The sequence below is a fragment of the Mustela nigripes genome, chromosome 1 (assembly GCF_022355385.1).
Source record: "Mustela nigripes isolate SB6536 chromosome 1, MUSNIG.SB6536, whole genome shotgun sequence".
Taxonomy (NCBI): domain Eukaryota; kingdom Metazoa; phylum Chordata; class Mammalia; order Carnivora; family Mustelidae; genus Mustela; species Mustela nigripes.
Genome location: NC_081557.1, coordinates 203,205,500 through 203,220,669, shown reverse-complemented (window position 1 = coordinate 203,220,669; position 15,170 = coordinate 203,205,500). Strand labels below are relative to the sequence as shown.

Genomic DNA, 15,170 nt, shown 5'->3' with positions numbered 1-15,170 from the left:
GGAAACTGGCCACTAAGGACTCACACAGCACATGCTCCTCCAGCCCAGGCACACCTGGGGCATAATTACCTTCCTAAGACCATGCTTCTCCGTCCTGAGTCTTTTCCTGGGTGCATCTTCAACTTCAGCCTCTTCAGCAGGGTCCTGTGTCCTCTTTGTATGGTTTCTTTTTTTCCCATTTACATTACCTTGGTATGGGGGACAGGGGAAACTTACATGAAAAACACTCCACAAGCCACCCTCCAAAGCAATGATGGCCCAGCCAGCAAATTGCAAGGGACCATTTCCTATACCACCAAATACTAGAAAATCTTTATCTAATCTACAGATTATTATATTGGTATTTGTTATAATTACATTTTAATATCCTATAGCACTAAATTTAAATATAACCCACTAGTTTCCTAACATTTAAAGACTAGTGGAACTTAAGTGGAACTTTAAAAAGTACAAAGCTTGCTACTTTTTATACATTTCCTGAAAGAAGCATGTTAAGCAGCAACACTCCTTCGGTATCTTCAAATTAAGGGTTTCCTACATGTTGTTTAACTATGTCAGTCATTAGTATTTCCAGGAATATCAACTAATCCAAGATTTAAGGTACTGACCTAGGAAACGGAGATGTAAGGTCAGAGTGCAAATTCTAGAGAGGTGATTAACTCGAACACACCAATGTTTATTCCAAGCACAGATCCAGTATTTCTATCTGCATGCCTGTTGTACCAAGGTTCAGGGTGTAGCCCTGGACCACTGGGCAGACATCCGGTGGGAGGACAGGGTCATCCTCCAGCCTTACCACCCACAGGGACAGGGGTGTGCAGCCAGGAGGAGTGCCGGATCCCGTGGTGCCTCAGGAGGAGGTGCAGCTAGCCACGGCCTGGTCACTCCATCCAGGGCCTCACCACAGGTGGAGGCCTGATACCACTAGAGCCCTCAGCAGCTGCCCTATGACAGCATGAGCCGGCCCACAGGCAGCCACATGGGCTGGCCATGAAGGCCCACTGGGAAGAGGCTTGCAGAGCAATGGGGTTTGTGCAGCACTGACCATGCACGGCCAGCACAGGGCACAGCCAGCCTGACCTGCCAGAACACCCTCAACCCAGTTTGCCCAGCTCATCAGTGTATGTCACTGAACTACAGAGACCTGCGAGAAGCAACTGATACCCTGCACCTCTCCACACAGGTGAGGTGATGTCACAGCCCTTCACGTAAGAACTTCCCCTGTGCCCAAAATGAGATAGCGGGCATTCTGTACAGAAGTCAGCAATGTGGGCCTCTGTTTGAATTCCTCATACTGAGGCCACAGACAGCTGATGCCACCAACACAGCCCATCGTCTTAGTTATTGGCACTGGAGGCCCCAAAAGGGAGGCTCGAGGGCCTCTAGGACAGGAACACACCTGACATACACTGAAGGTGGAAACCAACCCTGTCCTCCTGTCAGCTAAGTAGTCGGCAGCAGTCCAAAATGACAAAATGTGACACAGAGTCATAGTCACACTTACTCTTCAAGGGTAGTTCAATCTGGCTTCAGGAAAACCTAACTCATTCTTAAATAAGCCAGTCATTGAAAAGGACCATCCTTCCAGATGTAGTGTGCTGATGAAGAGTCAAGTCAACCTCTGCACAAATCCAGAACATACTTGCTATTCTAAATTATGTTATTTGCAACAAATGCTGAACAAATTCAACAAAATTCAATATTAATATATGAGATAGTTGATGTGGAGATCTAGAAAGCCCTAAAATCAAGAGCATCTGTGACCAGGGGCGCCTGGGTGGCTCAGTGGGTTAAGCCGCTGCCTTCGGCTCAGGTCACGATCTCAGGGTCCTGGGATCGAGTCCCGCATCGGGATCTCCACTCAGCGGGGAGCCTGCTTCCTCCTCTCTCTCTCTCTGCCTGCCTCTCTGCCTACTTGTGATCTCTCTGTCAAATAAATAAATAAAATCTTAAAAAAAAAAAAAAAAAAAAAAGGGAGCATCTGTGACCAAAACAGGCAGGCTGTCTAGTGCACGTGTGGATAGAGGCAGATGTGCACAGGCTGGTCTAGAAGCATGGCTTGTGTGCACAAGCCAAAATGCAATGACTTCTGGGTCTTGGGTCTCCTTTTAGGTGAGTCTTGAAACACTTTACATTTGACCACTCCAAAATTCTTCAGTGATGAACCTTGAGAAATACAGAATTGTCTGTATTTTAAATTGATAACCAAAGATTTTTTTTTTACATTAGAAATGTTGGTTTTCCACATGTGTGTCCAAGCATGTACAGATGACAGATCTGACCACTGTCACAGGTTCTTTCCAAGCTTACACTGTTAAGCCTCCCTTCTCTTAAGCAAAGTAGAATTATTTGTTTTTTAAACTGAAGGCCTAAGAAGAACCAGAGGACGGCCATACTTAAAGCCAGTATAGTCACCTTCCTCACCCTGTGAGCTCTCAAGCAAATGGGCCAGGAACGCCCTCCCTGCTCCCAGGTCCAAGGCCCCCCACCTGAAGAAGCAAGCCCCTCCTGAGGTGCAGGTCCAGCCCCTGCCGGAAGCGCAGCATCACACCTGCAGTCCTAGCAACTGCCTGGGCTCCCTCCCTTCTGTATACCCCTGGCCACCCCATCGCTGTGGAGGCTAGAGCACTCACTCCACTTGGGCTCGCAGAGAGAGAATCACACCAAGCAGCTCTCACAACAATGAGGGAGAAAAGGCAGACAGCAGAGATTGCTTTATTGTGACCACACGCGCTCTGGTTGCTGGCACAAGCGCATGGGTCAGAGATGCGGAGAGCAGCCCCACGTCCCTGCAGTCACCGAGCGGAGCTCAGCTGGCTACATGACACACATCTCACAACCAAGCAGAGCACACTAGCACAGTGTTACGTTTACCAGAGTCTTCTTCAGACTGGGAGGAAGCCACCAGGGCGAACTTGGTGTTATAGCGGGCTTTCTGTTTCTCGTTGAGCATGTCCCACTGCGATCCCAGCAGCTCCTCAATCTCCTCGCCTGAGGCATCCGGGTGCTCGGCAACCACCTGCAGACCCAGGAAGAGGGGTCAGAAAGCCTCACACCTACAATGCACTGGGGTTTTGTTTTGCACAAAATCCAATGCACAGCCTTTGGGAACTCTGTGTGGTGTATTTATTCCCACATCATGGAACAACGCCCCAGAAAAGCTTCAAAGAAAATTAGTGATTATCTGATGCTATAACCCATTCAAAGCTCATAAATAAAAACAGTGCTGGTGAAAACAACTCAACTGTATTTATGTCAAGGCAGGAAATGATAAATGGTAAGAGGAAAAAGTACATTTTTCCAAAATCACTAAATTAGTTAGAAGTTACAATTTTCTAGGCATCCTTGGAAAATCAGTGGTAGGACAAGTGTCACGGAAACACTACCTGTCAACACAGGGGTGAAGTCTTGACCTGGCCTTCTCACTTGCTGTAGTACACACCTTCCGTCTCCCAGGTGCTCGCTCTAGATGGTACAGATGGCATGCCATGGAGGGTAGACACAGAAACACACCCCCTGCATGGCCTTCTAGCCATATTGGGGCTGCCAGCTTCAGCACCCCGGAAGCATGCTGGAAATGAGGACCTCAGGCCCCACCCCAGACTTGCCAACCAGGACTGTGTATTTTCCTGAACTCTGCATATGAGTCATGGATGGGCCCACAGCCTTAACTGTATACTAACAACCAGAGAAGTTTTAAAACCTCTGCTGTTCAGGTCCCACCCAAGGCCAGTTCCTTCTCTGGGTCTGGCATCAGTGTTTTCAAGACTCTCGGGGACTCTCATGGGCACCCAAGCTTGAGAGCCACCAACAGCAGGGTCACAGAGGTGGACAAATGATGGGCAAGCCAGACCTACCCCAATCCGTTTTTATTTGGTCTATGAACTAAGAACTGATTTTGCATTTTTAAATGGTTGGGGAAAAAAAGTCAGAAGAATATGTCCTGGCACATAAAAATGACAAGTAATTCAAGCATCAGCGTTCATATATCAAGTTTTACTGCAACCAGCCACTGGCGCCCCTTTACCTGTTCTACAGGGTGGCTGTCCTGCCACAACAGCAGTGCAAAGTAACAGACACAGGCCTCAACTGCCCAGGAGGCCCTTTCAAAAAATGTTTGCTGCCTGATTCCGAGCACTGACCAGCATGCTCTGGAGCCAGACCCCAGGTTCACGTGTGGTTCCCATATGGCAGCTTTGTGAACTCGGGCAAGTGAAGGGGTCTCCCCCTCTGTGATGAGGGGGCAGTAACTCTTCACCTGGCAGGGATAAGGAATCACCAAATTAATGCTGCTGGTCACTACTACCACTACTACCATTTGGACCCACACTGGCCCAACCAACAAGGGTAACCTCTGCCCCAAAATGCAAAACCCTACTCACAACATGGTCACTGCAGACGGCTTCCTATGGCCTTCTGTGCCCCTTCCCCGCCACCTCATCAAGTCCTCCCCGCCCTGAGGGACACTGGCACACCGCCAACGCCAACTTCCACCCACTCTCGCATCTCAGAGCACATGCATTTTCAGATGTGGGTCAACAGCAGCCTAATAATCATGCAGCCCTTCCATGTCCTCACAACCCCAGGATGCCTTCTGCAACGCAAAGAACAGCTCTGAGCTCCAGCGTTCTACTGGGTGTTCTTGGTGTCCCTTGTGAACTGTCACCGTTCCCACTGTGCCCCTGCAGTCCCGGCTCCACATACACCTGCTTCCTCCTCTCATCTTGGGGCCCCCTTGTCCAGCAGGGTTCTGTTTTGCCTGCCCATCCTTCATGAGGGTGAGCTCACCAGCCCCAACACTCCAAGCATCAAAGGTCTCAGACCCTCACGCAGCAAAGGTTTCTGTACAGGGCTTCAAAGTCACAGGACAACTGCCTTCTGGAACTCTCCACTTCCAGATTCCTCATGATCAGCACATGCATTCATGGACCCACCACCTTCAGTCATCCAGCCCTGAATACAATGTCCTCAATCAGATGAATCCTAGCCATGCCATGCTCACAGCTGTCATCAAACAAGACTTGACTCCTTGAGGCCCCCTTCCCTTTGTACCTAAATCCCTTGCCAGGTCAGCCAGCTCCACTCCTGAACATTTGTGTATCCACCCCATCTAGATGACTATGGTTTCACGAACCAGTCTCCTGGCCTTCAGTCCGACCCATCTACCGGCTGACAATCCCATCCTAAAAGGGCTCCCTCCTTGCAACTAGAGGGACCACACCTGGCCCATATGTAGAATAGGGTCCTTGCCACTTGGCAATGTCTTCCACAGCCCCCCCATAGCCTGGAGCCCATCCTTACCCCCCCCTTTCATCACTCCCTAAACAACTCTGCACTCAGGGGCACAACAACAGGCTCTGCCTCTCCACAGGCCACACTCTCCTGAAACATTTTCTTCCACCAGGCTGACTTTGGCACACCCTTTTAATTTCAGCTACAATGTTGTATTCACTCATTCATTCATTCATTCATTCATTCAAGGAACATTCTGAGCTAGGTACAGGAAATAGAAAGGTCAAAGCAGCCACCATCCTACCCACAGTGCTCACCTTCTGGGGGGCCACCTGCTTATTTTTCATCCCTAGTCATGTACTGTGAACTCCAGCGGGGACAAAGAAGTATGCCCCTCATCATTTTGGGTTAATGAGGCCCTGGCTTCTCCCTGAAGTCTATGGGCCTCATCACTAAAGCAGGGAGTACAAAGACTACAAGTTCTATGCATGCGGGTGCACACACAAACATGCACAGATGTGATTTTTCGGGCCAATTCCCTGTCCTTGCTCCTGCCTGTGTCCTCCCACAGTACAGGAGAGTCACTTTACATCTCAGAGTTCAGGGTAGCTAGCTATAAGACAGGGATAATTTACGCCAACCTCAAAAGGCCTTTATGAGAACTGAATAATCTTCTTTCACAGTAACATACAGGCAATGTATCTTACAGACAGTAAGCACTCAGTAGTAGCAACCTCCATACTTTTTATAAAGATTTATTTATTTGAGGGGTGCCTGGGTGGCTCAGTCCGTGAAGCGTCTGCCTTTGTCTTAGGTCATGATCCTAGGGTCCTGGGATCAAGTCCCACATCCAGCTCCTTGCTCAGTGGGGAGGAGCCTGCTTCCACCTTTCCCTCTGTCCCTCCCCCTACTTGTGTCCTCTCTCTGTCAAATAAATAAAATCTTAAAAAAAAAAAAGATTTATTTATTTGAAAGAGAAAGAGAGCATGTATGCAAGCAGGAGGAGGGGCAGAAGGAGAAGGAGAGAGAATCTTCAAGCAGACTCCCCACTGAGTGCAGAGCCCACCATGGAACTCCATCTCAGGACCCTGAGATCCTGACCCAAGCCAAATCCAGTAATTAGATGCTCAACTGACTGAGCCACCAGGCGCCCCAACCATTTTTTCTTTTTTTTTTTTTTTAAAGATTTTATTTATTTGGGAAAGAGAAAGAGAGAGAGAGGGAGCATGAGCATAGAAGGTAAGTAAGAAGCAGACTCTCCGCTGAGCAAGGAGCCCTATGCAGGACTCGATCCCAGGACCCTGAGATCACAACCTGAGCTGAAGGTAGATGCTTAACCAACTGAGCCACCTAGGTGCCCCAAGTTTTAATAAACTATATCTCAGACACACAAAAAAATAAGGAAAACCAAATACCCACAAGTTCACACACTGTGCTGATTAAACTGTTACCAGTACAAAGACTTTGTGTGCTCCTCAGAGTTCGACTCCCTGCTCTCAGCCCACCTGTCACCTCACACATCCTTTCAGAGCCTTGTGTGGCTTTTAGACTTCTGAGGCGGCTACAGTACCCTACACCTCACACCTCCACTCCTAGTACTCCTGCCTCCCTATTGAACAGCACTGGCCAGTGCAGCCAATGCACAGTGTAGAAACAAGGGCATACAATTTGTCAGGTCTAAGATTTATGTAAGACCTCACCCTGCCCTTTCCTGGATTAACTGCTCCATGAGAAGCCAGCCTCTGTGCTATGAGGACACCCCAGCCACCCCATAGAGAGGACCACACATGAGGCCTCCTACAGGCACTATCAGTACAGTACCTTGGAAGAAGATTCTCCAGCCCCAGTCAAGCCTTCAGAAGATGCAGCCCCAGCCAACATCTTAACTACGACTTCATGGGACATTCTGAGTCAGAACCACCCAGCCAAGCTGCTCCCAAGTTCCTGACCCACAGAAACTGTCTGAGAATCCAAGTGTGTTGTTGTTTTAAGCCACTAAGTTCTGAGGTCATGTGTCCTGCAACACTACATAATTGACACGAACATCTATACAAAGAATGAGGACATATAGCATGGATCAACTCTAATGCGCCTGTAAAAATTAGGATCAGAGAAGGTGAAAAAGATTCTTTAAAAATGGGAAACTGAGGGGCACCTGGGTGGTTCAGTGGGTTAAAGCCTCTGCCTTCGGCTCAGGTCATGATCCCAGGCTCTCTGCTCAGCGGGGAGCCTGCTTCCTTCTCTCTCTCTCTCTCTCTGCCTGCCTCTCTACCTACTTGTGCTCTCTCTGTCAAATAAATAAATAAAATCTTAAAAAAAAAAAAATGGGAAACTGAGGGGTGCCTGGGTGGCTCAGTGGTTAAAGCCTCTGCCTTCAGCTCAGGTCATGATCTCAGGGTCCTGGGATCGAGCCCCACATCGGGCTCTCTGCTCAGTGGGTAGCCTGCTTCCCCCTCTCTCTCTGCCTGCCTCTCTGCCTACTTGTGATCTCTGTCAAATAAATAAAATCTTAAAAAAAAAAAAATAAAAATGGGAAAGAGACCACACACATCAGTAGTTATTGACAACACAACTGATGCTTAAAGCCTTCAGTAAATTCTTCCTCACAGTCGTTTCCTCACTGTGGCTTTTCATCACAGTGGGCCTCCCCTAGCTGCTCTTGACTCCTTGCCTCCAAACAGAGTCTCCCTGACCCCTTACCCCACCCAGGTCCTCATCAGTGGGCCTATATCCCACTGTGGACTTTGTCTTCCAACAAACTCATTGCCCTGCCTACAGCCCCTCTAACTGTATTCTAGGAACACTACAGAACACACTTGTGAGCTACACATCTGAGCCAAGCCTGATGGACAAAGATGAACAAGCAAAACATGTTAACAAAAACTGCATACATCTCACAAAGCATAACACTTTACTTCATCTGCAAGAAGCTGGACCTCAAAAAGAAAGCCAAGTGGCAGCCTTGATAGTCACAGTCTTCTATCTAGTGACTCTAGAAAAGGGAGGTCCAGGAAGCAAAGGGAGGTCTCCACCCAAAGCTGTTCCTCAAGGGTTGGGCATTGATTAATCAATTAATAACCAAACAAAAACCATCCTTGGAGTCACCACCACCTCCCAAAAGACCCTAGAAAGACCCAGATCATTCTCAACTGGAATCTAGGATTACTTATTACAGAACCAGAACAAACACACTTATAATCACAACAACATAACTGAACCAGTTAAAGAGCATCTTGCCATCATCACTCTTCTGACAACACAAAATCAACTAGCACCTGAGCCCAGCTGGGAGGGAAGGGACCCATGGGCCTCACACAACCCTCCTGCCCTACAGAGACCAGGTCCAAGCAGGGAAGAGCAAGGCAGAGCACTTGTCTCTAATGCAGAACTGAATTTTAATTGTGCACCCTTCTGTCTGGTTGCTGCTTAGAGTAGGATGCCGATGGCAACAGGCAATAGGCTCTGGAGGGGCACTGAGAGCCGGAGAGCTCCAGAGCAGAGCTACTGCTCCTTGAGGGCAGAACAACTCACTCATGTGTCAGCCTTCAAGTTGCAGCTTGTCAGCAGTGTCTGGACTGACAGGCTTCTGTTTGTTCTTGGCATGTTTCTTAGTACTGGGAAGGCCATCTGAAAGCAATTTGGGTCCCCAAAAGCAAAAAGGATGGTCTTTGTGAAGTGGCTTGAATTCTCAGGCACACACTTTTCTCTCATAATTTCAGATGAGTGGAGACCATGAAGAAATAGACTAGGAACAACAGGCTGGAACACAGCTGGCTGGCTGCTTCCCAAGTCCCAGAGCATGCAGGTCTGCAGCAACTACAAGAGGAGTCCGACCATCCACACAGTGGTAGACATTCCAAGTCTGCCACAGGTGCCCCTGGCCTGCAGCAGGCCCAGTGTGCTAACTATTCACACTGCTCAGTGCTCTGCACCATTTCAAACTCAGCAATGGTCACAGTTCCTCCACCTTGCCTAGGAAGACTTCTTAGCTCTGAGACCAAGGACATACACTCACAGCTACACATCTACTTTTGTGGGTGGATGCAGGTACACAGATGGGTTGCTACACTTCACACTTCATAGGAACATGATGGGATATGCATACCCATCAGCACACTGCTTTTCCCCCTCCCCCAACTTCCAGCGGGTTCACTTCACTCATGCCCAGAATCCTGCTGGAAGAGCACACCACACCTGTTCACTCCTTTCACAGGTTTTGAACACTATGCCATCTCCTTGGGTGCACAGGCCAGTTTCTCTGGGGCAAATACCTGGGCATGACATAATACATAAAAACATGCATTTTCAATTCCACTATATATTGCCGAATTTCTCTTGAAACCTAGTGGAAGAAATAATGGGGGTTCTCACTGCTGTTCCTCATTCCGGAGGTGCTGGCCTGTGTGGCTCACCTGGGGCAGGGGAGCTCCACTCCCATGCAATCATCACCTGCAGCACCCTGGCTGCCAGCAAGGTGGGGCAGCATCTCTTCATGGATGCACTGGTTGTCCACACTTTTCTAGAAATTGCTATTTTCATAGGCTTCAGAATAGTTTGAGCTTTATACACACAGTTCATCCTTTCCCTGAGGTTCATGGTGTCCTTGGCACATAAACTTTCACAGCTCCTCACCAATCTATGGTCAGTTTGCCTTAACAAATCCTCCGCTCTCCCAAAGCATAAAGCTGTTCCACAGTAACTGAGTTCTGACCAGCTGTCTGCACCCCTTTCCCAACTGCTTCCACACCCTCAAGAATGCTTCAGGGCTCTACTCTGGATAATGCTCCCGTTCTGAATGCCCATGGCACAAACATCCCTGCGTCTATTAACAGAACTTCCTGTGTGATAGGGCCAACGTTCAGGTGTGGCTTTTTATCATCCAATCAGAAAGGGTAAAGAAATTCCTATTGGGGGCACCTGGGTGGCTCAGTGGGTTAAGCTGCTGCCTTCGGCTCAGGTCATGATCTCGGAGTCCTGGGATCGAGTCCCGCATCGGGCTCTCTGCTCAGTGGGGAGCCTGCTTCCTCCTCTCTCTCTCTGCCTGCCTCTCTGCCTACTTGTGATCTCTCTCTGTCAAATAAATAAATAAATCTTTAAAAAAAAAAAAAAAAAGAAATTCCTATTGGGAATTGTATTAGGATTATACATAATTTTATAGTTTAAATAAGGAGAACTGACAACTACGACTTCAGAATACTAAACCTTCCAATTAACGTATCTGTTTATTTAGGTCCACTAAAATACCAAGTGTTATTTTTCTCCAAAATTATACATATTTTACTTATTTGTTGATACCTTATATTTTGTTGCAGTCATAAATGGTATCTTTTTTTTTTTCCTTTAGATTTTATTTTCAGGGTTGCCTCAGTGGCTCAGTCGTTAAGCATCTGCCTTTGGCTTGGGTCATGATCGTAGTGTCCTCGAATCGGGCTTATTCAGCGGGGAGCCTGCCTCTCCCTCTCCAGCTCCCACATGTCTGTATTCCCTCTCTATCTCTATCATAAATAAATAAAACCTTAAAAAAAATTTATTTTCAAGATTTTAAAGTAATCTTTATACCAATCATGGGACTCAAACTTACAATCCCCAGATCAAGAATCACATGCTCCACCAACTGAGCCAGTCAGGCATCCCAAATTGTATCTGTCTTAATACGTTTCCTCTTTGTTGCTGTTCTTGTATACTGATCTTACAACTACCAGTCTTAATGAACTCATTATTTCTAAAGATTTTCTGTAGATTCTCTTAAGTTTTTTACACAGATCTCTGCAAACAATGGCAGGTTTATTTCTTCTTTTACAATTATGTCTTTCTCCTTCCTTTCCCTTATCTTACCATACTGGCTAGTATTTTCTTTACAACACTTAACATAACTGGTTAAAGAAAGGCACCTAGTCTTGTTCAGAATTTTATTTTGTTTAACATTTTATTATTTATTTATTTTTTTTTTTTTAAAGATTTTATTTATTTATTTGACAGAGAGAGATCACAGTAGACAGAGAGGCAGGCAGAGAGAGAGAGAGAGAGGGAAGCAGGCTCCCCACCGAGCAGAGAGCCCGACGCGGGACTCGATCCCAGGACCCTGAGATCATGACCTGAGCCGAAGGCAGCGGCTTAACCCCCTGAGCCACCCAGGCGCCCAACATTTTATTATTTATTTTTAAATCAGAGAGAGAGTGAGCCCAGGCAGTGGGACTGGCAGGCAGAGGGAGAAGCAGGCTCCCCACTGAGGAAGGACGCTGATGTGGGACTCGATCCCAGGACTCTAACCTGAGCTGAGGGCAGCCACTTAACTGGCTGAGCCACCCAGGGATCCCTTGTTCACAATTTTAAAGAGAACGCTTCTAACGTTTCATTAATAAGTATGATGCTTATTGAAAGTTCCTGATTAATAACCTTCAACAGATTAAGGAAGTCACCTTCTAATTCTAGCTTGCTAACTCTGTATCAAAGAGCAATGAATTTTATCAAATGCCTTCTCTCCATCTACTGAGAGGATCATTTGATCAGTATCAGAGTGAATCACATACCAGATTTTCTCACATTGTACCACCTTCACATTACTGAAAAAAGCCCTACTGACCTCTCACCTCAAGCACCTAATCCCTTTAGGTGATTTCTTCAAAATCAAGCTTTACAATGCACTAACAGATGCCGTTTTCTATGACGACAATTAAGGAAAGTGTTCAAATGCTTCCATCGTTGATCTATTCCCATCCCGGTATCTTCTCGTCCACAATGGGAGAGATGTTTTCATAACCAACAGTGCAGAGGCAAGCATCTTTGCCCCAAGGATGACTGTTACCTAATAATATTTATTAGAGCTAAAATCTCGGCAAGGCTCGCTACAGACTGATAATGCTGAGAAACAGAGGAACAGCACTGAAGGGATGTTCCTCCAATTCAGGAACTCCCCGAATAAATACACAACACCTCAGAAACCATCACAGTACCCACCTCATCCCTGTGCTTCTGACAGAAGACCAAAAACTGGGATGCCGCATCTCCCTTCCTGTTTCGTGGAGTGGAGGCCGTGGTCTTCTTCCTTCCAGGAGGAGACCCTACCCCTCTCTTGGGATCGGCCTCTGCCATCTTCTGAGGAGTACTCTTTACTGTCCCAGGATCACTTTCTTGGTTTTCGGCAGAACCAGACAGCTTGGCTCTTCGCCTTCTCTTGATGGGAATGCTCTCTTCTCTCATGGACTTGGGGTTATCAGCAGCTTTTTCAGTGACCCCTGAGGATTCTACCATTTGTCCCGAAGACTCCACAGCAATGCTTGCCTCCTTAGCCACGTGAGGGTTGAGATGAAGCTGGTCCCCCACGTAGAGGAAAGTGAACTTAGCTTTCCGCTCCTCTACTGACATGCTTGCAGCTTCTTCTGCTTGAACGATGCCCATTTCCCACTGGGCCCTCAATTTCCCTGAAATAGGTTTCAACAGCTAAAAGGAAAAACATAAGACATTATAAGTTTCATTATACAAACAAAAAGTTAACACACTTAAAAAAAAAAAAAGGACACTTTAATAATTTCAGATAAATTTTAAAATCAAAAACTATAAAAACCAATTAACTTGAAGGTTTTAGACGGAATTCACCCCAATATAGTAGCTACTATTTCTTTAAACTAGAAACCAATTCCAGTCATATTTAACTAATGTAATATATAGATTATATAATATATATAACACTACATATTTTTATATATATAAAAAGAATAAAAATTATTTTAAAAATTAGCTCTATCATCAAATGAGTAAAACAAATATACCATCTCTAAGGAAACTTGTCTTGTTTTGTAACACAGTGTATTGGGCAAAGTTAAACAATGACAGACATAAGCCATTATAATAAATCAAGCCACCACAATTTCAAAATAAATAAGAATATAAATTAAAGTTTTGGTCTCAAATTGTACTTAAGGAACATCTATCACCTTAATTTTCTCAGCTTTCGTGGGTGCCTGCTTGGCACTTTCCTGGCATAATTTTTCAAACTGTCCTTCTCCTTCAAAAGCTACAAGGCTCTTCTCAAATATCCAAGCTCTTTCTGGGGCATCACCAAAGAACTGTACGTGATACTGGCGTGCACTCTTTTTCTGACCTAGTTTTTAAAATAAAATGTTAGAACTTGAAAGTTAGAATTTTGGATGAAATCAGGCAAGTCTATTAATAATTACTGATAGGAAGTTGGAAGCTGCTTTGAGGTCATTTTATTTGGTGCTGTTTTAGTTGTTAACCTCTAAAAAAAGTCCTACTCTTTTTTATCCCCACCATACTCCATGTCAAAGAGAAAGGAAAAGCATTTATGAAGAACTCAGATAAGATTCAAATTATACTAGGAAATAAAGTGGACATTTCCCTTCCAAGATCCACTTAAAAAGATTACCAAATAAAGAAGGCCAAGAGACAACATGAACAAAAGGGCCATTCCACAGAGAGGGGCCTATGCAGCAATGAAGGGATACAGACTGGTGTAAGACAGCCTGAATTCAAATTCCAACCCCACCACCTACAGCTGGGCAACCTTGGGCTGGCTACTCATTCACAATGTCTATAGGGGAATTAGGGCACCAAGGATCTCTGAGGACACCCATGAGGCCACAGGGTAGCCCCTCAGATGTCCACTGATGCTCCTCTTAGAATAAAGGAGGAAGCCACTTCCTACAGTGCAGTCAGAAAGGAGGCGGGTGAGGAAAGAGACACTTGACCCCAAAATCCAAGAGAGGAGGTGCCATCCTCGGCTGAGGAAAAGTGAGGTTGAAAACAAGCAAGCTGGTTAAAAGGTCAGATTTCAGTATGCCTGGGTGGCTCAGTCAGTTAAGCATCCAACTCTTGATCTCACCTCAAGTCTTGATCTCAGGATTGTGAGTTCAAGTCCCACACTGAACTTAAAAAAATAAGAGGTCACATTTTTGTGCCAAGTGGAGGGACAATGGGGGATCTCCATGGGAGAACTATCAGCCCCTGCTGCTTCAGAGAATGCTGGTCACAAGAAATCCAAGAACACTTCCTAAAGAACAAACACACCCCAGAGGAAAAACCTCTCCATTGAGTTGTTTTGGAGATCCTCCCAACTAAGTGGCCAACAGCCAGCTGGAGTGTAAATAAGCTAACAGTCTCTCCACATACAGGTTGCAGGACCTCTGAGTGATACCCTCTCAAACACAAATGTTTGGGTATCACTGAGAGGTCCCCCCAGGGCCCAGGGAAGCCCCCAGCATAAACAAGTCCAAGATACACAGAAATAAGCAGTCTTTGCAAGGCCATACACACAAAACTCTAGGAAGAGATGACACCTAACAAAGAAAAACTCTAGTTTGCTATGAAAAGAAAACAAAGAAAAGAGCTACTGGAAACTTTAAAATACAATTATGGAAAAAAAAAAAACACACACACACACACACACCTTGAAATCTCGAAGAAAACAAAAAACGAAAACAAGAAATCTTGGAAGGTCAGTTAAGAAATCTTCCAGAAAGAAGATATATAAGGTGAAAAACATCTACTCCCATAAGAAACCTATAGGATCAAACCAGGAAGTACCATACCCAAATAACTGTTCTAGAGACAGAAAGAGAGAACACTGTCTAAGAATTAACCCAAGACCATGTATCAGAACTAAAACAATCCTAAGTGCCTCATCCAATACCCATACCAATGCACATCTTTCTGACATTTAAGGTGTTGGGGGAGGGGACAAGGGCAGCTTCCACGTTAATGGAATGAAAAGTAGCAGTAGCATAACAAGGTACATCAAGAGCAACCCTGGATGCTAGAAAGAAATGATGTAATACCTTTAAAATCCTGAAAAGAATTACTTTCAACATAAAATTCTACACTAAGCCAAACCATCAGTCAAGTATGAAAACACAGAAGTAGCATCCTCCAAATGACAGGGAATCAAATTTATCTCTCATACACACTTTCTTAGAACCTAA

General features: G+C 45.8%; 1 protein-coding gene across 4 annotated transcripts in view; it reads right to left on the bottom strand.

Annotated features, from left to right (window-relative positions):
• NSD2 (nuclear receptor binding SET domain protein 2) overlaps positions 1-15,170 on the bottom strand; it is a 94,588-nt gene that overhangs the window by 36,588 nt on the left and 42,830 nt on the right. For all 4 annotated transcript variants that reach the window (XM_059379459.1, XM_059379451.1, XM_059379465.1 and 1 more), the window contains 4 exons: positions 13,167-13,333; positions 12,190-12,672; positions 2,875-3,019; positions 70-188 (listed from right to left, as the gene is read on the bottom strand). In XM_059379459.1, the coding sequence (XP_059235442.1) occupies positions 70-188; positions 2,875-3,019; positions 12,190-12,672; positions 13,167-13,333 (914 nt within the window). The remainder of the gene's footprint in view (positions 1-69; positions 189-2,874; positions 3,020-12,189; positions 12,673-13,166; positions 13,334-15,170) is intronic.